At 40.1% G+C, this 27,974-nt stretch overlaps 1 protein-coding gene across 1 annotated transcript; it reads left to right on the plus strand.

Moving 5' to 3' along the window:
* Positions 1-89: 89 nt before the first annotated feature.
* Positions 90-27,948, plus strand: foxn1 (forkhead box N1). Its single transcript, XM_010866904.3, has 9 exons — positions 90-352; positions 20,262-20,422; positions 21,908-22,276; positions 22,613-22,720; positions 23,048-23,178; positions 23,829-23,925; positions 24,943-25,150; positions 26,228-26,701; positions 26,818-27,948. Exons 1-9 carry the CDS (start codon positions 319-321, stop codon positions 27,138-27,140), a joined length of 1,905 nt encoding a protein of 634 aa, XP_010865206.2. The 5' UTR covers positions 90-318; the 3' UTR covers positions 27,141-27,948.
* Positions 27,949-27,974: the final 26 nt, after the last annotated feature.

A 27,974-nucleotide genomic window follows, 5' to 3' on the forward strand; every position in this document is an offset into this window, starting at 1 on the left:
TTAAGTTTTTTAATTTAAAAGAAAATTGTTAGAGTTAATTCAATATATTTTTCTGTTCACTGCAGGGTTTACCTTAGTTGTCAAATGCTGTCTTTTCGCCGGTATTAGGTGTACGATATCTCCATTGTTTGTCGCGTTGGAGTCATGGCAGGTTTCTTGTGATGTCACTATGGGCGGGTACAGGTTACAATCTGCAGTGGAAAATCAACATAGGCGAGCCGGGACCATGCAGTGGAAAAGCGCCAATAGTTTGCGCGCCACTGTTACTCTGCAAATGTAGCTATCGCGTGTGAACCCTAACAACATAAAACAAACTGGATGTTAGCTACGTACATTGAGTGCCTTTCTGACGGTAGGCACGAACACTCACCTTGCCAGCTAAGGAACACTACATACATTGCATTGCAAGCTTCTCTCATTGACTCGAATTCAAACAGCTGAAAACACTGGTTGATGTTACTGTAGCTAGCTAGCAAACGTCAACCGCTAGCTAACAGTGTGACTGTAATTCAGTGCAGCAAAAATGAATGCTGGTGACGGTTATAAATGTGTTTAATTGTATTGAGTGGTAGAAGTAAAGAAATACCTAACATACCCTTTATTTGAACTACTTACTGAAAGTTATCTCGGCAAAAGAGAAGTGCTCACAAACACAGATTTAGACTGATTTGAAAACAGTATTTGAGAGAAATAGGCCTTTTTTGTACATAGAAAAAGTCTTAGATCTTTGAGTTCATCTCATGATAAATGGGGGCAAAAACTAAAGTGTTGTGTTTATAATTTTGTTTAGTGTATATATAAATAAATATGCTACTGTGAATCCTGCTCTCCCAGTCAACAGTTGGACAGTGTTCCCTATTATCTAGTAAATTATTTTGTTGTGCTCTAATTTTCTGCTGGATCTGGGTCTACCTCTCCGTGATCATCTGTATGATCTGCACCCACCATGGCGCTGTGTCTTATTGGGCTATGGGGATATCAGAATGACCACATCATATTCCTCACACCTCTGTTGATTCCTCTTCAACCATTAGTAGTTGGGGCACTGGTAAGACTTTGTATGCATGTGTATTTTTTTTTTTTAGTTTTACCAAATAAGTTGACTAAGAACATATTTTAATTTACAGCAACAACCTCAGAGCCATTAGGGTTAATTGCTTTACTCAGGGACAGTACAACAGACGTTTTAAAACTTGATGAATCAACATAGCAACTTGCTGATTACTGGTGAGATTCTTCAGTCTAACCACAAATTCAGTTCAGTTTAGAAATGATGGAAATTAGGATAAAGTTAGAAAAGTCCTGGTTGTATGCATTTTCTTTGTATTTCCTGGACACACTAAAAACAATTCCAATTGTGACAATTCAATTTATTATATCACAATAGCCTTAAGGAATTCCCTTTAAGTGTTAGTTTTGTGTCTTGATTGATCCACACACAATTCTACAATACATTTCAGGTTCAGAATACAAGGTAATGAACCATTAGGAATGAAGTACATGAACATTCCACTAAGGTATTTTAAGGTTTCTTTCCCGTATCATCAATGGCTTACTATGTTGAATACTGTCTGAATCACTCATCTTCATTGCTGCCTCTAAAACAACAAGGTTTTAAAGGCAGCAAACTGGTTCAAATATTGTCTCCACTTAGCTTTGAATTGTAGTTGTAACCATTATGGTTATTTGGTTCATTGAATGGCAAATTACCAAAATATGACAACTTATTACTGCCACAGCTGCAGTTGTGAATATTCTGTAGACAAAAGTATTCCTCTATCCTGGTCAATAATTAGGGAATAGTAACATTACAATGATATGTAACCATGGAGTCAGTACAGCTCTGGAAAACTGGAGACATGCAGTAATTAATGAGTTGACAGGAATATTTAATAAATGAGCTGATAGGAATATTGATTAAGTATGAGATTTGTTTTGATTGATTCTAATTATGCATTTCAAGAACAACTGCGACTGAGCATTTAAAATGAATTTACTGAATTGCACACATTCGTTATTTCTGTTCTAAAATGACTATACTATTCATTATTCTTATCTGATCATAATGCAGTACAATTATTTAGCATAGTAAAACAATAGTAGTTCTTGGTTTAAACTGTCAGTCATATTTCACTTAAATTCAGTATAGATGCCCAACTGTACATTTGTGGTGGAAATGGACCTACTAGAAATGGGTTACTAATTCTGTGATTTGTCCAGTGACCAATGACATCATACCATGTCATTGCAGTTTTCAGTAATATCCTTTATCAAAGGCAGCTTTGCTGTAAAACAACATTGATGATAAATAAATGTATGTCTTTGTACCAGAGTGTACTTTCTGTTTGGAAAAGGAAATCAAGACAAAGGGGACAATAGGCTGTCATGTTTGTCAGGACAAAAGAGCCATGTGCTGTATTGTGTGTCAGGTTTTTTGGCCTGTTCTCACACAACATAAATAAGTCCTTTGGATTAAAAAAAGTTGGAGACAAGGAGGCACACGGTGGGATGTAGAATAAGTGTAAGAAGCTGGTCAGTATGACTTCGCTGAGGGTGTCCTGATGATGTTTGTCCTGCTAGTACTGCTCTGGTTCACCAGAGAACCAGGCTTCATGCCTGGCTGGGCCACTGGGCTCTTCAACGTGATGAATACCAGTGTCCTGTACTCTCTAGTTACTCTGGTTTGCCAGAGAACTAGGCTTCATGCCTGGCTGGGCCACTGGGCTCTTCAAATTTGATGAATACCATTGTCCTGTGCTCTCTAGTTACTCTGGTTCTCCATCCATTCTCTGCTCTCATAGTTTTCTGCTGCTTGCAAGTCCTTTTCCACTTTCTCACCGCCATGTTAGCTATGAATGCAGCTATACACACAATGCCGTGTACATGCTAATGTAGTTACCATATGAATACATAGGGACCAATAGACAACCTTTACTCTGTTAATTATGTACATTTATAAGTTTTCTCATTCCCAAGTATGTCAGTAATGGCCCAGTAGCCATCCTGATGGCAACGCTGTTCTTGTTCATTCCCTCCAAATTACCTGGAAATACTGTAGAGGGCACTCTGAAGATGGTATGTGTGCGCATAAGAGTTTTTTTTTGCCAGTATCGTTAATCAAGCAGTTTGTAATGAAGCAGAATGCAGTTCACTATCTTCAACTCTCCTGACCCTGTTGCTGCAATGGAACATAGTCTTAGGTACAACTGGAAATCATAAAAGTGTGAGGAAAGGGGGAAAATGTTCCTACTGGTTGAATTATGCCGTCTTTCTGGTTGAGTCCTTTCTAATGACTCTGATGGTACTGTCACTTCCTAGCGTTCTATGGTCCAAACATGCACTGGCAAACACACAGGCATACACACACTTCAAATGCATGAGAATGCTCCCCAGTAAGACAGCACTGGCCTCAACGTTCCCTGTACACTACAAGGCTGTACTCTCTGTTATATTCTTTCGTCGATCAACAAATTCCTTTGAGATCAATAGGTGACTGGTGTACACAAATAAAATACATATTCATTTTGTCCCTCTGTAACCTTATCGGAGCTTTTCTGTGTTTAGTGTTCTCTTGATAAGTGACAAGGTCAAAGCCATTGCTCAAAACTGAGACAACCCCAAGTGTTTGGTAAATACAGGGGTGTCACAATGATTAAAAGCACTTAGTGAAGTGTTACAACTTGGAGAGGTTGAAGTGCGACCCTTCAGACTTTAAAGTTCCTTGTCATGGTTGTTTGACGTCGGTTTTCCAATCCGGCAAACAGTGATTTTTGTGTTTGTGTCAATAGGAACGGAATGTACTTAGGTAAGTAGGGTTAAGTTGGTACCGAGTCCTCTTATACATCCTGAAAGCATAATATCTCACTGTGTATATCGGTAGATTACACTATACCTTTTTAGATTACATTAGATTCAACTTTATTTTCATTGAACTGTAAGAGTACAGTACAACAAAATGCAGTTAGCATCTAACCAGAAGTGCAAATAGAAGTATTAAGTATAGTACAGTATGTTATAAGTGGAACCTATAAATGTGCAATGAAGGCAAATACAGTGCCAATGGCAATTCTAAATGAGCAATGAAGGCAAATAGGGGAGGGCAGAAAATGTGCACATATTAAGTATATGTATGTACAAGTGGGAAATAAATAGTTGTGCGATGAGGCAAATGCAAGTACGATTTATAAAGTATTTTATATATTGATAATATATATGTATAACCTTTAGCCTGGTCATACTGTAATTTACCGTGTTGAATTAATATTAATCTTAAAAATAAAAATGTTAAACTTTCACACAGTACATTGCATACATACTGTACTTTACATTCTACAGTACATACATACATACAAACATGAAGTACTTTACATATATACAGTATTTCATATATAATACATTAATTAATACACACATACAGTGTACACACAGCACAGTCCCAAAACCTCATCTCATGATGTTTTTAATATCAACTCCTGGTCCAGGTCCCAGCAGGCATCTATGGGAGAAGACAAGTTATTACATTCTTGCTCAATGATTGGATTGCTGCAGATATTTTCTTGACATTTGTATCCTGGAACCATACTCATATTAAACACTGAATTACCTATGCTATGCAGTACATTACTGCTTTATACAGGCAGATTCTGTTGAGCCAGATGGACAGTAAAAAGTGGGGGTTCTGGAGTTGTTTTAGATAATCTTCAAAAGGTTAGTTTCAGAACTTTTCTGAAAATTGTCAGGGACTCTGCTGTCCTACCCTCAGTGGGAAGCTAGTTCCATGATTGTACTGTGGAAATAAAAAGTCTACACACCCATGGTAAAATGCCAGGTTTTTTTATGTAAAAGAATGAGAGACAGATAAATCATGTCAGAACTTTCTTCACCTTTAATGTGACCTATAACTTGAACAATTCAATTGAAAAACTCACTGAATCTTTGAGAAAAGAAAAAAATCACAATAACCTGGTTGCATAAGTGTGCACACCCTTAAACTAATACTTTGTTGAAGCATCTTTTGATTTTATTACAGCACTCTTTTTGGGTAGGAGTCTGTTAGCATGGAACATCTTGACGTGGCAATATTTGCCCACTTTTCTTTGCAAAATGCTCCAAATCTGTCAGATTGCGAGGACATCTCCTGTGCACTGCCCTCTTTAGATCACCCCACAGATGTTCAATTGTATTCAGGTCTGAGCTCTGGCTGGGCCATTCCAAAACATGAATCTTCTTCTGGTGAAGACATGCTTTTGTGGATTTGGATGTGTGCTTTGGGTCGTTGTCGTGCTGAAGGTGAACTTAATCTTCAGCTTTCTAACGGATGCCTGAAGGTTTTATGCCAAAATTGCCTGGTATTTGGAACTGTTCATAATTCCCTCCACCCTGACTAAGGCCCCGGTTCCAACTGAAGGAAAACAGCCCCAAAGCATGATGCTGCCACCACTATGCTTCACTGTGGGTATGGTGTTTTTCGGGTGACTTTTTGGAATTATGGTGATGTTTGTTTTTGCAAACTTCAGCTGGGGTTGGATGTTTTTCTTTTTAAGAAAAGGCTTCCGTCTTGCCACCCTACCCCATAACCCATTCATATGAAGAATTTGGGAGATTGTTGTCACATGTAGCACACAGTCAGTACTTGCCAGAAATTCCTGCAGTTCCTTTAATGTTGCTGTATGCCTCTTGGAAGCCTCCCTGACCAGTTTTCTTCTGGTATTTTCATCAAATCTGGAGGGACGTCCAGTTCTTGATAATGTCTCTGTTGTGCCATATTTTCTCCACTTGATGATGACTGTCTTCACTGTGTTCCATGGTATATCTAATGCTTTGTCTGACATTCTTTTGTACCCTTCTCCTGACTGATATCTTTCACCAATGAGATCCCTCTGATGCTTTGAAACTCTCTGCAGACCATGGCTTTTGCTCTGAGATTCAACTAAGAAAATGTCAGTAAATCCTACTAGAACAACTGAACTCTATTTGTGAGTGACAGGTGTGTAATGACTTCTATTTACATGAGTTTGAATGTGATTTGTTAATTCTGAACACAGTTATAAGAGGGTTTGCACACTTATGCAACCAGGTTATTGTAAGGTTTTCATTTCCCCCCCTTGAAGATTTCAGTTGGTTTTTCAGTTGAATAGTTCACATTATAGGTCACATTAAAAGTGGAAACAGTTCTGACAAGACTTACTTTGTCTCATTCTTTTACATCACAAAAACCTGGCATTTTCCCAGGGGTGTGTAGATTTTTATATCCATTTTATACACCCGCCACATGCACATAAAACCACATTACCCATGAAGCACAAGCTGAAGGCTTATTTGTTTAAGGGATGGACTGGCGCTGTGCTTCATCAGTGTTTTGAATTCAATTCAGATAAATCAGTTCAAACAAAAAGTGAATTATTTGGGTAATGGAACAGGATATTATACAATATATCAATTGATTTTGAATTGTTTTATTTGGTTATAAATGCATTGAATAACAATGACATACAATTTGTATTCATACATTTTGTGGCATTGCTATGTTTGTACTTCCAGGAATTGCAGAATATACATTTGTGCAAAAATGATTAGCTCAAATCCCATTATCCGAAGGATTATGCACACAGACAGAGACGTCAGTTGGTTTGAAAAGAGCCAAGGAGATTTTTTTAAATATTTAGTTGTCAGATACTCTATCCCTCCCAGATCATTCACAAACACTCTAATGCGGTGGGAAATAAATAAATAAATAATACAAAAAAAAAATTTGTGGTAATGCAGGAAATGAATAAAAAGTAACAGTAAAAATGCATTCCACCCTGAATGACCCACTAGTTATGGTGCCACCATCTGGCCAATCAGCATCGTTTTTGTAATACCAGATTTCAGTGGCAAGACATAAGTTTCATCAAAGTTGTTAGTATGCCAGTCGTTTCTCAGACATTAAGTGAGGTGTACATAAGCACTGGAAAGTTCCTCCCTTTTTCATTGTGGGAGACAATTAAAACCAATAACATTTGTTCAAAAACCTGCTAGAAAGAGTCCATGTTTATTGGACAATAGAACAAAATAAGCTTTGGGTGACCTCCACATTAACTTGGGGTGGTGTGTAATGAGAGGACATATAACAAACATTTGGGTTATAATCTGGGTACCATTTTCCATCACTGAAAGTGGACATACAAGCTCTTATTGATTTAATGCATGAAAACTCTTGTCTAAAAGGACAATTAATAACATTGAAGGACAACTAACTTTTATTGTTCACATAACAGATCATCATCATTGGCAAGTTACCGAGTCCATTTCTACCACTGTAAATTTTTCACAAGGAATGAAAAGTTCGACCGAATGTTCCACCAAGTGTCTGGAAACAAGATGAGGGTTCACCACACCACCTTCTGAAGGGATGATTAACTTCCACCAAGTCTCTGGAAACGAGATGAGGGTTCACCACACCACCTTCTGAAGGGATGATTAACCTCTACCAAGTCTCTGGAAACGAGATGAGGGTTCATCACACCACCTTCTGAAGGGATGATTAACCTACACTAAGAATTAGCAGTGACTCAAGGAACCTGGGTCTGTAGAAATGTAACTTCTTTCAAATTAATAGACAGACATACATTTTCATCTTCATGTAGCTTTATGTAGCTATGTAATAGGAAGCCTAAAACAGTTCTGGTGGATAAAAGGATTTGTTCAGGAAAAACAAACACTTCGCTGTCTAATTATTCTCTCGTCTTTTGACTTGACAAAAAAGTCAGTTATAAATATATCGTCACCTAAATTGATAGATACTCAATGTAATTCACGAATGGCTAATTAGCTGTTAAAACGGCCAGTGGTAAAAGTGGATTTGTTCTGAATAGACAAAAACTTTGCTGGCTACAAACATCCGTAGCTCCGGTAAGCCTAAAAGTAAACTATTTACTGTAATGATGGCCAAACAAGGCTTCATTAATGTTATTTTAGCAGCAGGATATTATGCCGGCAGCACTCAGATTTACATTATCACAATAAAAGCCATCATTGACATTTAGAAGTCCATATAGTTAACAATCTAGTATGTAAAAAAAAAAAAAAGAACAGATGAAAAACATTGGAACGGACATTAAACATAAAATGACAGACTAGATTGACAGACTACTAGATTGTTAATTATATCGCCTTATATAATTCAACGATGGCTTTTAGTTTGAAAAAGAAAATCTGAGTTAGCGCTGCTAGCATAATATCCTACTGCTAGAAGAACGGCCATAACTAGTTGACTGTTATATTGCGACTATCTTTGGTGGATTTTTGAATTATGTCTTAGAATTTTTTCAGGATAGTCAAACACTTCACTAGCTTCACGAGTGTTTAGTCTTTTCACCTGACGTAAAAGTACGTTATCGTCACCTATATTGATACAGTAGTTATTTTTTTAATGTCATTCACGAATGGCTAATAATCTGTTAAAATGGCCAGTGGCAAAAGCCATACAGTTAATAGATGCTATTTGTGGTGGAAGTAAACTTAATAAGAAACGTTACTAAGTTTAACACAATGCGTAATGGCGTCTAGCAACATATTACTGGCTAATAGGCTTTTAAAACGGCCAGTGGCAAAAGTCATAATTCATAGATACTATTTGTGGTGGAGGTGAACTACATAAGAAACGTTACTCAGTTTAACACAATGGTTAATGGTGTCTAACAAAATATTCAAATATTCATATTATATAAAGTCTATATGCTATACTGACACCCGGGAAATGAACAGCTCTGTGGTGTTGTGGTTAAAGACAGCCTTTCACGTGGACGACCTAGGTTAGAATCTTGAGGGGGCAGTATTGTCATTGAACAAGTACAACTGTATTGTCATTGAACAAGTACAAGTACAGCACAAAGATATACAGTTAGCATCAAACGAGCAGTGCAAATAGAAGAGGGCAGAGTATATGTATATCATAAATGTATAGATGTGCAATGCGCAATGCAAATGCAGTACAAATGGCAATACTAAATTAGCAATTAAGGCAAATAGAGGAGGGCAGAAAAATTTATAAAAAAGTATAGTGTATGTTAGAAGTGGGATAAATAGTTGTGCAGGTACAAACGCCAATTCTAAATGATATTCTAAATGTGCAATCAAGGCAAATTGAAGGAGTGAGGTAGCATGTGCAACTGGGATGCAGAGGTAGCAGCAATGAGGTCCCTGAGGTAGACATGTATATGTAATCACTGTAAAAATGCAAGTATGATGGCAATTCTAAATGTGCAATGAAGGCAAATTGAGTGTACAAGGTGTAAGATGCCGCGTACCCTGTACAAGCACCGCTTGTGCTGGGTTTTCACCACCCGTTACAAGGCCTTCTGGTCGGCAAGATTAGTCTATAAATGTTAACATCAAAGATTTATGTCTTTGTCTTGTGATCTTTTTAAAAATTCACAAAAGGCATCTGAATCAATCAAGACACCTTAATAATGCATAATATAGAACTACAATTTTTACTTCTCTAGGACATAAGGATTAAATTGGTTAAAATAAGGAGTGTTTCATGTCAGTTCTTATTTTCAAAGATTTAAAATAATAAATCTGCGTAATATCTTTCTGATATGTCTACTGGGTAGACAGCTGCTGTTTAATAGCATGAAAGATGTGCCTCAAATGGAATTCCATTTTCCTTCATTTTGACTGGGCCAATGTCAAAATAAACATACCTTTGAGAGAATAGGGTGTCATTTTGGATGAAAGCATTGAATCACTGAGAGGGTAAATACATATCTAATTCATATACCTTACCAGTAGCCAAAAGAAGAAATCACAAAGTTATAAATCTATTTATGGTCCCTGGGGGCTGGGAATGTCTACACCAGATTTTTAAACAGGAGCTCGTTAATCATAATTTTAAGGACACAAGAACCTGGAGTTCTGTTTTCTGTTTCTGAACTGCCTCTCTCTCTCTGCATCTACCTACCCACATACAGTAACCAAAGCATTGGTCTTGTTCTAAAAAGCACTAGGTTTAACGCGTTATTCACATACTTTCTCTGTGATAACATTATGAGTTTACACAATCTTAGTGGTGTCCCGATGTCAGGACAGTCTGTAGTCAGGTTCCACCAAACTCCACTAACTACCTGGGCTAATGTGACATATTCCCTTGGCAACCACAGCAATGCTTTGGTTGCATCACTCCCAGGGCAGCTGTCGCCAGACATCTCAGATATGCAGGTGTCCAGGGGAGTTTTAGTGGCACACACACATCCACCTGTGTTTGTGGGTGTGTGTGTTGTCAAGGCGCACCCTGTCAGCACCTCAGCCAAACAAACCTCACACCCAGTAAAGACGTAACTGAGTTACTGTACACTGTGCATAATGTCGAAAATGATCTGTTGGTCGATCAGATCCGTTTTGATTTGCAGAACTGATTTATATTAGTAGGATGAATCATTCTGATGACACGGCACAATTTTGTCAATCTGTTTCTGTTGCTGAGACGGTTTCAAGCAATATGAAGTTTTAAGTGGAAGTATGTCTGTTATTATTTATCCTTTTTTTAAACCTTTTCCATTTTAATGAACAAAGATAACACTAAACCTTTATGAAAAATAACGTGTTTTTTCCCAGATTTAAATTAAAAGCCACCAAAATAAATTTTATCTCCAAATATTCCAGATGATAGATATCAATGACCACTGCATATAGATAGGTCATACAGAGTATCTTTATTATTATAACCTGGAATTGCAACACTGATGAAGAGAAAAGGCAGTGTGAAAATATTAATCCCTGTGGTGTTTATACTGAGGTGACAGAGTTGGTCAGAATTACAGCACTGGGGCTAACGTGTTCAAAGTGTATCTATTTCATGAATCCATTCCCAGTGTTATTAATAAATGTTCATTTCAGTTGAACTGGATCTTGTAAAAAATGTTTAGCATCATGAGATGTAATAAGAAAAACAACGTTAGGTAACCTTGCAGAGAACATTATATTGAAGATGCCTGGGCTTGAGTAAATTATTGGGCTAGTCTGATCTGGACTAGTTTGCCCACCAAAGTACTAATCCCTTTGGACAAAGACTTCACTCATTTTCTTTTCATCTGAGTTGAGGTCAGAAATGAACTCATATGACACAACCTCCTCTGCAGCCCTCCCCTTTATACGGGTAATGGTAATATCATCCTCTTCCAAAGCATTGGATTCAGCAAATATGATATGCCAGTTGTGTGAAATCTCACAATACAAGGGAAACAATCCAGACCAGGGTTATTTAAATGTTTTTGTATTTCTACCAGAGAGATTTCTGAATTTCTGAACTCCTCCAAAAAGTATAATGTAAACCAGGGGTGTCCAAACCATTCCACAGAGGGCCGTGTGTCTGCAGGTTTTTGGTTTTTCCTATAAATTGGTTCCCAGTTCACACCTTAACAACCAGGTGAGGGTAGAAACTAACCAATTAGTAACCTAATTAGTCAATCAAGTACAAGGAGAGAGCGAAAACCTGCAGACACATGGCCCTCCGTGGAATAGTTTGGACACCCCTGATGTAAACAATCCAGTGTGTCCTCAATCCAGTGTGTCCTCAGTCCAGTGTGTCCTCAATCCAGTGTGTCCTCAGTCCAGTGTGTCTGTAAGGAGTTGATAGGTTCCTATTCTAAGGTTCAAGTTGGTTTAGACCTGCTTGAAACAAGTGTAACCAAGCGTGTGGCATCATTCTCTAGCACTCTCCCTGGTTTGAGAAATCAGGATTGTTTTTGTTCTTGAAAGAAACACGTCAAAGTTTAGACGTTTTATTAATCACTCCATCAAATTGTGTGCCTGCATGTTAAGAATGAACGTACAACACATATATCATTCTGCTGTCTACTCCCATAGAGACTATAAAATTACAATTGATCTCATTACATAGCAGTTACATAAGTATAGTGACAATTTGTGGAACACCTCTTTCTATTAAAATTTCAAATTGAGTGTTCACGATCAGTTTCTTTATAATCCTGTCCATAAAATCTGATTAACCTTTAATCTCTCAGTAAATGTGCACATCCTAATTTTTTTGCATGCTGTCATGGTGCTGCCAATGGTTGACTACATATAAAGACGGGTGAACATAAGTGAGTTTAATATATAGGCATTGATTGTTGATGTGTACATTTAAAGTTTCATTATAGTATATCTAGATGCAGGGAGATGGACAGAGTTTCCTCTACATTATAGTGCAGCAGTTTAGTTTTCAGTATGGAGGTGGCATGATGTGGGAAGTATAGTCGTATGGATCTCTGTGGAACAGATGGACGGTTTCCGAAGGCAGCTGCACAGGGAGTGAAACTGTTCACGTGATAATAATGGACCTGGACTTCCTGCTCTCTGCCTGCCAGAGGATTTTGTTTGGAACAGTGGGTCATCCATGTAGGAGGGGTCAGCAAGTGACAACCAATAGAGAATGTTTTAAGATTTGAATAAACCACTCCTATTGGACGAAAACTGACCATTCTAGTAAGAAATGCAACTATGGACACTATCAGAGCACAATGCAACTATCAGAGCACAATGATATATTTGTACATAAAGTTAGTGGAGGTTGGTGTCATTTCGATAAATTGCCCTTTAGACAGTTTTCCTACATTCCACCTCATCAACAACATCTGTGTCTGTCCCCTGTGGCTTCTTCACTGTGTTGATAGGGTTGATGAGACGTCCAACTGTAACCTAAGAGATTATTCATCTGTAACTCATCTCGCTGTCTAGCTATCATTCACTTCTGACTCGCTTTTGTGATGAGGACATGATTTGAATAATGAGAAAGAGGGAAAGGAGAAGGAAAGAGAAATGCGGGGGCAACTTTCTACGTTCCCTTGGAGGGTAGGAGAAGAATTTACCTGTATTGGCATACTTCTTCAAGTCTTCGCTGTTTCTTTCTTTCTCTCTCTCTCTCTCTCCATCTCTCTTTCTCTCCACTTGCTTTCTCACCACCTCCTTTTCTCCCTCTCCCCCTCTCCGTTGTTGGTCTTGAACAATCTGTCAGTATAAAAGTTTTGAGGAGGTCTTGAGGAGTTCAGTTCATCATTTTCTTTTGCACAGAGAGGTTGTCTGTCAATGAAAGGATAAAAGGGTCAACACCTCTACCCAGCCCTACTCAGTCTACCTAAACCAACAACCTCCAATGCCTGTTACTGTTCTGAAAGACTTTGATACACCTGGCACTTTTTCCCTGAGCCTGTGCCTTCCACCCCGTACCTGACTGCCTGGCACTACTCTACAGCACACCTGGACCGAACTTACCTGGGTACGTGTAATCCAGCTATTTATTAGTTTGCTAGTGCTCCTTCATATAGGTGAGGATGAAGGTGATTCAGAATGTCCAAAAAGTTGTTACATTTTCCTAAAAAGCGACAACAATATATTTTTTTGTATAGATACATAGCCGTTTAAAGCCAAAGTACAGCAATAGACAATTTATTTAAAATATATTTAAATAAATAGTCTAAATTGAATGTATGTAATAATTATTTTAGTATTTAATAAAAATTTTATTGGAGTAAAATATATGTATATATCTGAATGCAGGCAGTGCAATAAAGTACAAATATATTTTCTTAAATTATATTTTTGTTGTTTTTATTTTATTTTTATGGTTAGCGTATTGAAATTACCCCACTTGGAAACTATGTTATACCAGTTCTTATGGTTCATGTGCATACACAAAGAATCGCAGATCCTGTCAGTAAAGTAATCTTTTCATTGGACAGTGGATGGAAGTTAGATGGTTCCATTCACACACGTCCATTTCTTTGAGTCAAGTAAAGAGAGAGAAAGAGATTGAGACAGCAAGAGAGAAAGATAAAACCAGGTAGAGAAGGGGGGTGCTTCAACATTACATTTGCTAGGCCTTTGGAACCTGTTGTGGCAGGTTTTCTTCTGTTTCTCACAGCTTTCTCTTGGCCTGTCATGGGTTGGCTAATAGCCAGACAGAAAGAGAAAAATAGAGAGCAAAAGAAGAGAGAGAATGAGACCGATATTATTGCTCTGAAGGCTGCTCTTCAGCTATGCAACCCGCTACCACACTCTTCTTAGTCAAAATCGCTTCAAAAGTATTCATCGACAGATGAATCCCTCAACTGCCAGGTGTTTATGTAAAGCCATGTGGAATATGTGAATCTGATCATTCTTTTTTTACTTCATCTACTAAAGACTGGATTGCAATGATCGACTGACACGAAACATTCTAAGATACTGTGGCCAGTACAAGGTAGAACGAGGAGGGGTGAGTTAAGCATCTCTAAATGGTCAAGAATGGGAAAACTCTGGGACCATTTCAGTATTCTCATTAAACCCATCTATAATTCTAACTAGGTATTGTTTCTTTGTTCCCTGTCAAATACCTCTGAATTAACACTGGTAATTATTGTATGGCACATATGGGACTGTGTATCGGTTGTGTGTTTGTGACACTAGTGTCAAAGGTAGAGCTGCTTTGTTTAACAAAGAGGATTTTCCTTTGCACTTCTAAAGGAAACAACTAAGGACTTCGGCCATGCTTTTTTGTCAGTTACCTGTCTTAGCTAACAAAGGTGACATGAAAGTTAATGACAGAGAATAAGGTTACGTAGCATTACAAAGTTAGAGCCATGGTAGTCTAGAACTGTGGGACAAACAAAGACATGAGACGTTAGAACGGTTGATATGACAGCTGCTCATAAATCTGAGAGAGCAGTTATAACGACGTCTTTACCACCTAATAATGACCATTGTCATGGTGACAGAATGACAAGGTGTCTGGAAACTTTTTTGTAGCTTAAAAAATTTAATTAATAAGGTATATAAACAAAGATTCTTCCTGATGATGCAATTACAAAATGTTCGTCTTGACAAATTATAGTCATTTCATGGATGTTTTTTTAGTGAGTAAGTATTTCTTTTGCTTACATACTACATGACCTTTCAAAACTAACAGCAGCGCTGTGATGTGCATATAATATTTGAATTTCCCATGATTGGCAACTCCTCAGTCAGTACCTTTAGATGCAGACTTGAGGACCTGTAAAGAAGGGAAGAGGCTCTCTGATAATGTTTTAGCCTGGTTTCACAGCATTAACAAATGGTGGGCTTAAATAATTACAGCAATCAAGTGATCAGGCTTGCCAGTTTAGAATGATTTATACTTTTAAAATGCAGCTGGCCAAAGGTAAAACATTGCAAGCGGACACGACAACACACAAAAAAAATCTGAATACAAATGAACGCGATACACACTATATACGAAAGCTATGAAAACTATATGAAGGCTTTTTCTTTTCAATAACAGTCAAATTTGTAGAGCAACCGGTCCCCAGATGACTCAAGAAAAGCTTCAATTTAAGGCCTGGGAAACAGTGGCCACAGTATTTCCTGGCCCTTATTCCAGCCCAGCTCAAACCAACCTGACGCAACATATTGACTAGTCATGATCTTCACAGACCGTTCTACTATATAAATTGGTGCACCACAGCCCACTCCAAGCTGCCAGCTCCAGTCTTATGGTGTGTGACAGGATCATGGAGATAATCCACAGGCATGACATTCATAATGGATTACATGGAGTGTCAAGCGGTCCCAAAAGTGTAAGTAAAGTGTGCCAAGGGTCCTATTTTTTCTTTGAGATTAGTTTTTTTCTCTCACTGCTGGCTGGCACTCTGAGCGTTCGTAATAAAAACACAGGAACCAAGATAGCAAAGAAGAAAAATAAACATTTCCTAATTACATGATGGATGAAAGTGTAGAAGTACGTTTCAAAAACTATTTCAACTCAAGTCTGTAGGAAATTGTTACATTGTTAGGATTTAGCAAATGGGATAAATATGAAAAAGGACATGGACACTTAAAGGAAAACCAGTTGCCCTATATATTGGTGTATCAAATGATTTATGTATATCTTATTCTCTTCATGGAAGATGGAATCAGATTTAACCATTCATTCAATAGCTTTGGCTTGTGAGTTGTGGGAATATCCTCAGGACAAATTATGGACATTGTGATAGCTTTTTTCTATACAGGGTTAGTTTTTTCTAAAGTTATGATAGGATGGTAGAGTTGGCTGACTAGCGCAATTATTGTGCCCACAAGTCAATTCACAGACAATGGTAGCTTTTATATTTCTTAATGGCAAAAACATTAATCAGTATTCGTTTCTGGTTGTCGGTAACATGATCCATAGACAGTTCCCAGACTTTAATCCTGTGTAATGAATCATTTGGACCTGTAAAAAAGAATAAGCATATTTAAGTTGTTCTTATAATAATAAAAAATATACAAATTAGGAGCATAAACTAAAAGTAAAGTAATCTCCAAACTGAGTCAATCCTTGATAAATCAACACAGGTAATGAAGTCTGTTGTCATTTCCCAGAATGATTTAAGGGAATCATTCAATTACACTTTTCACAAATTATAAATCCTATTAATTGATCTTTTGTTTGGCATCTCTTTAAAGGACATTTTGCGAAACCTTCATCCTCACTTTGTGTGGAGGCAAGATACTCTTGCGTCCTGTACCATTCGTTTTTTAATTCCTAATCATTTCCTTAATACTAGTGAGTAGGATATTTACTTGTTTATATTTATTTCCTTATTTATGAAAGTAAAATCTTGCCCATGGTGATACTTGACAAATCATTTTCTTATACATGCTACCTTATACTCTGTTGGAACAGGTAGAATATTAATGCAGATTCAATTATTTTGAGACACTGTAGTTGAAAATGAAAAAGTGACATACAATATTTCTTGTGTATAAGTATTCCAAGGATTTGCCATGACACTCCAAACTGAGCTCAGATGCATCCTGTGTCCTTTGACCATCATTGAGATGTTGTAATGATGGGCGCGGGAGACAAGCGGGGATCCAAATGCAGAGCATAAACTTTAATGATAGAACCTTCAAGCAAAAACAGGGGCTGCAGAACGGCCGGGTTCACAAAGAGCATAGAACAGAAAACAGGGAAAAAGACCCAAGGGCAGTCCCAAATGTCCAGGAGGAATACAATAGTTCTAAATGCCAGGAGGAGTACCGAAAGGAGATGGTGGAACAGAATGCTCCTGACACAGGCTACAGCTCCAACAATAACTCACAAAGGATGGCCGGCGAGAACTCCCACTAAATATCCCCCAAACTTTACACAGGTGTACACCATAACGGAGAGTGGCTGATGTGACGTCAGCCGAGGTGCGTTCAGAGGCGAACAATGTGCAGGTGTGTGGCAGGTTGCAGGAACGTCCCCATACAGGAGGACCACGAACAGTATGGGACCTCACAGATGTCTCTGGAACTTGATTGGAGATCACCTGTGGTTAGGGTTAGGAGATTCAATTGATTGCCCATGATTTAGAAAACAATGTAAACACTACTGTCCTATGGTCCTACACTCCACAATGCATGTTATGATAGAAAAGTCCAAGGAACTCACTGTTGACCTCTTAGGCAGAATGATTGTGTAGATGCATGGGTCTGGGGAAGGTGATTACTAAAGCACCGCTAAAGCCTTGAACATTCCCAGGAGCAGAGTGGGCTCCATCATTGTGAAATTGACATTTTTTGAAACCACCAAGACTCTTCCTAGTGCTGGCTATCCAGCCAAACTAAGTAACCGGGCAAGATGTGCCTTGGTCAGGGAGTTCACCAAAAACCAAACTACCATTTTAACAGCTTCAGAGTTTCTCTGCAGAGAAGGGAGAACCTACCAGAAGGACAACCTCCTCTGCAGCACACCATCAAATAGGCCTTTCTGGTAGAGTGGCTAGATGGAAACTCGAGACTAAAAGACATGACATGCCATCTGAAGGATTGAGACAGCATGAACCACTCAAAAGTCGGCTCATAAGTGGCACAAACCTGAACATTTCAAATGCTAAAACCACCCCCCCCCCCCCCCCCCCCACCCACACACACACACACACGCCATCGAACCCAGCATTTAGAAGAGTGCAACTTCTCTTCTGTGGCAGGTCACCACTGGGAAGGACATCATGCTGCCATGCTAGTCACTCTTTGGCTGCCAGATCTTCAGGCTTAGAACAGTGGTCCGTTGACTGAGTTCCCTCAAGGAGGGTGTGCCACTCAGAAGCCTGCTGAGGAGTGGCACACACCAGGACACTGGCTGAAGAGTTCCTCCATCTGAATGGGGGGGACTTCCACTGGTGCTCTTATTCTGGAGGCATGCTAGACCACCCCGGGCAAACGATCCTATCTATTAATCTATTACAGCATGTTGGTTTGTTCACAGAGTCTAACTTTTGGCAGAGGTCATATTTCACTTAAAAACAGTTTACTATATTCTGCAAACACAAATTCCATCTTCACCTTCAATCCAGTCAACCGTCTAGAGAGCCAAAGAATTGCAGAACAATTCTTTTTTTTCCTTTTGATTGACCATTCTTTTCCCAAAGAATGAATCTGATGCTTGTGTTAGGCAGGTCAAAGCTCAAAGAAGTTGTTTCCACAACCAAACAAAAACTGTATCAGTTCTCTCTTTGGCACTTCACTTCCTCTTTACTCTAACACAACAACATCTCTCTTTCACTCTTTCTCTCGCCTACACATGCACGTCTTCATTTCACCTTTCAACCAACTTCAGCAAAAGTTGGCTTTCAATGATCTAATCTTCACGGGTTGTTGCAGATTTTAATGAGCTGGAGGTGTGTGTGTGTGTGTGTGTATCAGTGCATGTGAAGGTGGGTGTGTGCATTTGTGCATTCATGTGTCTAAACCCTTCCTGGAACCTCATCCATTTGTCTAAACCCTTCCTGGAACCTCATCCATGTGTCTAAACCTTTCCTTGAACTTCATCCATGTCTCACCCCTCGCCTGGGATCAGATAACAGGGCTGTAAACTGAACAGGATGGAAGAGCTCCTTTCCCCCTTCCATAGAAAGCAATGTTAACTTTGGTTAACATGGGGGTGTTTTCCAGGACACAACACACGCCCTCTGGGGAGAATGTCGTTGACATATGTGGATCAGCTGGTAGAGCATGATGTTTGCAATGCTTTGATTACAGTTGGTTTGACTGAAGTGTATGCAAAAGTGCAAACTGAAACACGAATTTTGTATTAAGACGAACAGAAAGAAGCATTTGAGATTTATGTTTTACAAAACACCGATTTTTTTTCCCTGTGCTAATTTTTATAGGAGGAATTGTACTTCCTTTCTGTATGTGTTCTCTCCATTTATTCTAGTAATTCTGTTGTCAAATTCAAATTAAAGTGCACATAATTTTTAAGACGTGGATTTAAAGCGATTAACAGCAAATTAGTTATTATTGGACTGTCTAAGCATGCTGCTTTCTCACACAGTCCAGCCACAGCAAGGGACAATGAAGCACTACATAGAACTTTCTGGAGTAACAACATTCTACAGAAAGTATGTGTTGTCACAGCGTTCATACAGTTGGGAAACCCTCAATCGATTGGTACATACATTTCAGTTGCAGGTTTACAATCTTACATTTTCTTACATCTCTGCCAAGATGAGTAAATAGCTGCCTGCGCTTACTGTACAGGAAATTATACCATTACTTAACAATGGTAAGAGTCAGCGCTACAAATATGAGCAAATATCCCACTAGCTTGGCTTCCTGAGACAGCTACAAGTTGAGATAGACAGTTCAACAGGGACTGAAATGTATTCCTGAAAGTTGAAACATTTTCAAAATTTGCTGTTATTCCAGTTAAATGAACCAACAATAGTATTGAATGGAAACTCTACAAGATCACCCCTTGTCCGGCAGGTGGGAGGGTTTTTGTGGGTTAAATTCACTGTGCAGCAAGAACTATGCCCCAGCAAAAGGTTAATCTGAATACCAACAACTGGGAAGTGCCTGGAAAGATGTATGGGAAAGGCTTGTATTAGTCAACAGCCCATAAAACCCAACATACATTACCATCCTGTAGTCTTATACAATAGTGGCTCAGAGACCCATGAGACCACTCAGATGTTATACAGGTTAACTGTTGTAGCTTACCTGAAAGGTACATTCATAACATAAAACAGACATGACTCAAACCCTCACCCTTTTGGCCCAAGCGGGCCATCAGCTCCGCCACAAAAGCATAATTCAGTGGCAATCGATATGCGCCCATCTAAACTGTCTACGATAAACCCAGTCTATGACTGATGGAGTAATGTGTAATGTAATGCAGAGATGGCGAACAGCAAGCACAAAGAGATAAATCATCCAAACCGCAGTGCCTACGACCCGTCATGAACCGGTAATGTCAGACCCGTCCCAAACGTGAACATGTCTCTCTTGTCAAGGTGACAGGTGCAGGCCTGATCCAAAGGACACCGTCATGTCTACAGACTCTCCCAGCTCCAGGTTTTCCCCCAGTATCAACAGCAGCCTGACAAAAGCACCAACCACTCAGACCTCCACCCTGTGCAACTGTGAGCCTCCAGGGATCCGCCGCCAGCCACAGGTATCAGAATCCACATAAAACATTCATTATTTACAGTTTCACCCGGAACGACAACAGATGTTAGCCTTGGGCATTAAACATTCACTCCGTTTTGATTCAGCCCAGAGGCATGCATGCTTTGCTTGTATCATCAGCCCTTATCTCTTTGATTAACAAGACCTGGGTTTAGGAAGGATTCGTTTTATCTCTGTTTTTCTTAAGCCTGTCTGGAGTGGTAGTTGGGCTAGGTTTGAACTCCATGTTCCCTCATTACTAGCCCTAACCCTAACGCTAACCTAACATTAAACTGATGCTTAACTACTGTATAACCCTAAACCTAACCTTAACATTAACTTGATGCTTAACTACTGTATGACCCTAAACCTTGATTGTACAATATTACCTAAACCTTCAGATCCCCAGATGTACATATGGACCTGGATCACACACACACACACACACACACACTCACACACGCACACACACACACACACACTCACACACACACACACACACACTCACACACTCACACACACACACTCACACGCACACACACACACACACACTCACACACAGGCTCTTTCTCTCTTCAAAGAATTGATGCCCTGGAGGAAATGTTTGGTTTTATCCTGACAATTCACATTTATCTTCATTTAAAGTAATTAATTACCTGCCCATGGGGCTGCAATGTGGCATTCACAACTAGTGCTCTGGATCTACTGTATCTGATCCAGAAGGTCTACATACCAGCACTCCCCACCGAAACAGGCCCCATGGGTTTCAACAGAAATTAGTATGGCAGCTGCACGGCCCTCGTCCGTAAAGCACTTCAGAGGGTGATTAAAACAGCAGAGCACATCACAAGGTCTGGCCTGCCATCGCTGCAGGATCTCTACACAGAGAGGTGTAGGAGGAGGAGCAAACGGATCATTACAGATACCAGCCACCCATGTCATGGACTGTTTAGTAAGCTGCCGACAGGCAGAAGGTACAGGAGTATCCCATCCAAAACTAACAGGCTACGGGACAGCTTCTTTCCTCAGGCCGTAAAGCTGCTCAATTCAGGAACCCCTCTTCCCTTCCATCCATAGTCCCATGCACACCTGTCACTTTATATCATGCTCATCTGCCAATCATATCATGCACACCTGTCACTTTTACATTGCACCACAATTTTTATTATTGATGCGTGTTTTTTGTACAGTGTTATTATTGGTAGTTCGTGTTATCTTCTTATTTATATATTATAATTACTGTTACTTTTTAACTTTTAACTGGACTGTCGGAAGTAGGAAAACCAAGCATTTCATTCCCATAACTTGTTATTGCAAATGACAAATAAACCCTTTTGAACTTTGAACTCTAATAGGATGCCATTTGGGACCCAGGTCATGCTGGCCATGTTCGGTAGCATTGCCACAAGGCTCCAGACGCCAGCCAGGAGAATATAGACGTTTGCGAAATAACCACTTAATCAATCATTCAGTGTATGAATCTTCCCCTTAGTGTGAGGAGAGCACTTCTGTGTTGTACACGGCCGCCCCACAGGAGGGAGAGAGTGCCACCTACAGACCGAGAAATGCAGTAGCAGAGACCGGCAGGAGGCACAGCGCTGATGGAGCCCCGGTATCCAGGGATCCAGACTCCACCTCAGGGTCGGGGGAGGCAGACCGTTTCCATCCCTACCGACGTCAGTTCAGCGATGGTGGGGTTGTCACGGGGGGCCTGGCCCCTGGACCCCCTGGATCTCATCCTTTCATCTGCCTCCAAGAGGAAGAGGCCCCAGACAGCTTTTCTACCATACACACACCTAGCAGTGTGGAGCAGACTTCCTGGTATCCATACAACGGGAGCTTCCCAGACTCCACTCTGATGGTATGATACAGTGATCGTCATACTATAAATTGCTATTCAGACGTGGGGTATATGCCAGTAGACACGTCATTCACTCTTAGAGCTCTGACACACGTACACAGTCTATGGAATCGCTCTTTTAGTGGGGACATCATTTTTCATTAGCATTTAAAATCCAAGGTTCTAAACCCTATCGAACCCCAATCCCAAAAACCGTCCTGGGGATTTTCGTTCCCCACCAGGTAAATACAACATGAACACACATTCACATGTGGCCATCATGCTGATGGTAGTCTCCTCAAATATCCTTACCATTTTTGTCCGTTTATCTCGACGGATCCCTTTCATTCATAACAGCAGGGTCCTCAGCATTCCTACCCAGAACCACCAGCTGCACCCGAGGAACCTTCCTGCTTCCTGTCCCAGAGCAACGCGTCCTACAGCCCCCCCACCTCCCGGCAGCAGGTGAGTGGGTGCAGGACCAAACTACTGGGCCACAGTCAGCTAAAGACAGAGACTATTACCCCGAGGGCTGCTGGTTTGAGTAGCAGTTGGCATAGGAACCACTCACAGGCAAGGAGTAGTGCCACTCAGCCCAGTCACCCTGCCAAGTAAAACCTCCCTTCATAAACAGGGCTAGGTGATGAACATGAACCTGAGCGAAGCAGCTGGCTTAGCAGCACAGACCTCAAGGGTTTAAATAACTTCACTGTGTACACTGTTTCCAAATAAATACATGTACTGCTATGAAACAGAAGCACGTGTGTGCACGCCTGTGTGTATTCTTTTCAGTTCCCTACAGATGTTTATTCTACCAGTGGACAGTCCAACAGATCCCAGTTTGCTCTCCAGGGTCTCTCTGCTCTACCACATCAGGACTGCAGCCTGCAGGCACTTTTCCCCAAACCCATCTACTCATACAGGTAAACACCTTACTTCAACACTCCAGTCCATAGGTATGAAAAATAAATGTCCCATAGTGAGACAACATTTGCTAAACTCAACGTGTTATATACCCCTGAAACCTGAATACTAGTTTAGAATGAAAGGTTACCCAAGTATTCTTTATTCAGTCACCATTTCATTTAGTTTCTGCACGTGATGTTTTCTTATTAAGGACCAGGTGGTAAACTCCTATCAAGTATCAATGTTAAATATCTGAATGTGATGGGAAAAGTAAGTTGTTAATTAAATATTTTATCGCCTTTATCCCTCAGGCTTGCAGGTGTTAGGGGGATGGTGTGTGTGACAGAAACAGAGAGAGAGGGCTGTTTCATGCCCTAGGTCCACAGTGGTGCGGCATGAATAGCAAAACCTCTTAATAAAACCCACAGAATGTATGTTTTGATTTATGATATTTGTCAGTTATATCCACCATACAGCAGCCTCATTAGTCTGAATTACAACTTCGGACTTTTCCCTTCAGAGACTGAATTTGTTAAACGATATCTTGAATGTCCTTATTTTCCTACAGAAATGTAGCATATGTCAGCAGTGGCTTGTTGTCACTGATGATGTCCTGTACAATATATTAATCCAACTTTAAAAATGACTGTTTTTCTTCCATCCATAGCATCCTCATCTTCATGGCTCTGAAGAACAGTAAGACAGGGAGTCTACCAGTTAGTGAGATCTACAGCTTCATGACTGAACACTTCCCCTACTTCAAGGTACAGTAGGAGGACACTATAAGCATTTACACTTACAGTGTCCTGTATTATTCTTAGCACTGGGTTAGGGAGACTCTAAGATCTGGGCTAAGGTACAGTGTGAACACACCTTAGCGCTTCTGATTGACCCAGCTGTCATCTCCATGTTTGCACAACTCCTCCTTCTCAATGTTTTTCACATTCTGTGCATGTTATGACCATAGCTATAAATCATTTATGCACTGAGAAACTGTATGATTTTAGTATTTTCCTAATGTGCAAATGCTATATATAAATAGGACACACAGACTGTAGAAAACATTAAATAGGAAACAAGCCTAGTGGTCAAGATTGCTGGGCCAGTAAATTAAGGGTCATTACTGGTTCTAGCAGATAATTGTGAATGAGGGAAAGCATAAGGTAAACATCAATATATAATAAGCAGCTAAAACACTGATCAACGCTGAAATGTCACACTCTTGGATTCAATTAAAAAACAATGAACCCATCCCTTGACTGAAATGAAAAAGCATGAAAAAGTTTACGTGCTCTAATGGTGTCATTCTTTTCAAGATGTTCACGATGTTGAAACCAGTTAAATACAAATGAGGGAATCACATTACACAAGTTAAAAGTATTTTTCTTAAACGTTTATTTTAATTTTATAAATCTATACAATATATTGCACTACTTTTACGGTAAACAAAATAACAGATATCTCTAAATCCCCAAAATGTCATTAGGTATCCATAAATCACCAGACAGACAAGCTCATTTGTGAACAGCAGTTACCAGTTACAAAATGACCCCATCCAGCAGTAGACACAGCAGGACCTCTAGGTGTGTGCACATGCATAAGAGTTTGGTTGAGGAATCATCTTTCAGACAGCATATTCAATATATACTTTACTGCAAAACCTACATAATTTATATACTGCGGTACAGTGTATGCAAATTCAACTAATAAATACCAAGTTGTGTGAACATTTGTAAAATACATTTTACTGTACATTTACGCTCTCTCTCTCTCTCTTTCAGACAGCTCCAGATGGATGGAAGAACTCAGTCCGCCACAACCTGTCTCTGAATAAATGCTTTGAGAAGGTGGAAAATAAGACAGGAAACTCATCCCGTAAGGGCTGTCTGTGGGCCCTCAACCCAGCCAAGGTGGAGAAGATGCAGGAGGAGCTACACAAATGGCGCCGCAAAGATCCTCTCACTGTCCGCAAGAGCATGGCCAGGCCAGGTACATAGTTAGTCGAAAAAATGATACACAATTACTCCACTAAGACCTGGCCTATGTTTCATTATTGTTTCCTCAAAGTTCATCCAAGGTGGAAGATCATCATAGTATTAAACCTAAATTAGAAGGTTCTATATCATTCAGAATGATTACAATCTAATTTGAATTATGTGGGACTTGGAATGTTATCCTTGAGACTGAGCAACATCAGCATTCACTTTACCCTCACAGCATTGGTGGGCGTTACAGGAGATTTCAGTATGTGACACACACATTTTGTGTTTCTTTTTACACACTAGACACACACATGCGTGCGAACACGCTCACACAGGCACACACAAACACACACACTTTACACTAAACGTATATGCTGCTGTTTATTAATTACTACTAGTTTTCGTTATTCGTATGACTTTGTATGTATTTCTTGTGTTAATAATTTTCAGAGTTGTCACCAGACATGGGTTTTTGGGGCTAGGTGTTTTTGGGCTGCCCAAATGTTTTATGAACTGACATGAACGCAGCTGAGATCCCATTATGGAACAAAGGCGCGTGCTTTGTTTTCATTTTCAAGGTGCATGCTTTGTTTCAATTGTGCAGAGTTGATTTACATAGCGAAGCACACCCACCCACACAACCCTCAAGTCTACTGACTTTCCTGATACTTCCTTTAATTATCTATTGAAGAGGAAGTCCATTGTGTTTGGACTTTGTGTGGATTTGACATCTAAAATAATGTAATCATTTTATAATTTATAAAGAAGAACAGCAAAGTCAGTGCTTCAGTTAATCTCAGTTTAACCAGTTTGCGCTCTCTCTGTCTCTCTCTCTACCTGTGTGTGTTTGCTCTGTCTCTCTCTCTGCCTGTGTTTGCTGTCTCTCTCTCTCTCTCTCTGCCTGTGTGTTTGCTGTCTCTCTCTCTCTCTCTGCCTGTGTGTTTGCTGTCTCTCTCTTTGCCTGTGTGTGTTTGCTCTGTCTGTCTCTCTCTCTCCCTCTCTGCCTGTGTGTTTGCTGTCTCTCTCTCTCTCTCTCTGTCTGTGTGTTTGCTGTCTCTCTCTCTGCCTGTGTCTGTTCACTCAGAGGATCTGGATCGCCTGTTGGGGGAAAGACCAGAGAAGCCAAAGTTCTTACCTTCCTACCAATGCCAGAACCCACTGAGCAGATGCTCCACAAACTACAAAATGACCCCATCACCCTTTGCCCCATCCCAGCCTTGTGAACACCACAGTCCCCCTCTCAGATGCCCCCTTTACCCCCATGTCTCCAGTCCTTCCATGAAAGTTAGCCAGCACCCCAGCTACCTGTCCCCAACGACCGCCCATCCTTTCCCCTTCTATTCCCCCTGCATACAGCAGCCTTCATCGGGTGTCCACTCTAATGTAGGCACCCTGGGTTCGCCCCTGGTTGAGCAGCAGACACCCACTACCTATGGTGCCACTCTACATGCAGATTATGGTGTTGGGCACAGGAGCATGCAAGAGCTACTTCTTGAAGGAGAAGCTAATAGCGATATTGACACTCTCAATCCCAGCTTGACTGACATGCAGCTCCACGGTAAGAATAGAGAGGTAGACAGAGAGAATGGGAGAAAGAGAGAATGCAAAAACAAGTTAGCAATGTTTTCATACAATCTACAGAACAACTGACAACTTGTTTTACACTCTTCTTAGGTTACTTGTGGGAGGAGCTGAGAGAAGACAGCATGGCTCCTGATTCACTGGTGTTAATCAGCCCCTCCCCATCCTCTTCCCAGCCAACTCACCTTGTTCTGGGGTCTAGTTTGAGAAGCACTGGTCCTGTCAATCAGACACCAGAGGTGATCACCGTCAGGCTGGGAAAGGAAGAGGAGGATGGTGACGAGATGCGCTTAGCAAGTGGAGGTCCATCGGACACCCATATTGATGGAATGTACCACACAGCCTACCCAGGCATGGAAAGCCTGGCTGGGTACCTCACAACTTATGTGGGGAACAACTGCATTCCTCTGCTGTGAAACCCAACAAAGGTGTTGCCCTATAGGGCTTCCTAAGAGGGATACCCTAGACCTAAACCTGGACCTCCAAGAAAATTCAAGACTTGTGAAGGACATTTTACAAAAGGCCGAATTTGAAAGGGGTTGTGGCATTAAAACAGGGACTTTGGTTGTGCTCAGATCACGACTAAAAGTAATATATCCATGGTTTGCGGAGAAGCAGAACATTGGCTAAATCTACCATGAATAATATAAAATAGAATTTATATGCATCAGTAGGTTTCCAGGAGCTATGAAAACTGTGTTTATACATATTCTTAACTATGACTGGGTCACTGCAAAGACATGAGAATGGATCCCAAAATGGATGGCACAGGTTGTTTAGAATTTATGAGAGGAGAGCAGTTACACCTAACTTCCCACAAGATGGCAGCAGACATCTGTTGTAACTGATACTTCAGTATGTTGAGTTTTGGAGTATTTTTCTACTTACCTGGATTTAGATGAACTAATGGATTTTTATGTCTCTGCGTGCAGTTCGAAGAAAGCTGAGGTGTAGCATATCATTAGCTTATTACAATTGCTGGCTGTCAGTGAGTAGACACTAGCGAGTTATCTCAAAAGCAAAAAAATTACTCAGAATGTTTAGGCTCAAAAAGATACATCTCTTCTTCTCCCGCAAAGTCCAAGGGGACTTTCCATGTGTTGGGATTATTTGACAAGTAAAGCTAGCGTGCTCGCTATGTGAAATAGCTGTCTTACTTTCCCAGTCGTTTAGTATACAGACCCCCACCTACTGAAGAGAGAGCAGACAATCCAAAGTAGTCCACAGTCCATAAACCAGGAAGTTGATTA

Source organism: Esox lucius, chromosome 1 (genome assembly GCF_011004845.1).
Source record: "Esox lucius isolate fEsoLuc1 chromosome 1, fEsoLuc1.pri, whole genome shotgun sequence".
NCBI classification, from domain to species: Eukaryota; Metazoa; Chordata; class Actinopteri; order Esociformes; family Esocidae; genus Esox; species Esox lucius.

Bases quoted from the DNA above. Each gene is read 5' to 3' on its own strand.
- foxn1 (XM_010866904.3), top strand. From the start codon at position 319: ATGTTAGCTACGTACATTGAGTGCCTTTCTGACG. The intron at 22,721-23,047 runs GTGAGTGGGTGC...TATTCTTTTCAG, and splicing joins CCCCCACCTCCCGGCAGCAG to TTCCCTACAGATGTTTATTC. The intron at 25,151-26,227 runs GTACATAGTTAG...CTGTTCACTCAG, and splicing joins CAAGAGCATGGCCAGGCCAG to AGGATCTGGATCGCCTGTTG.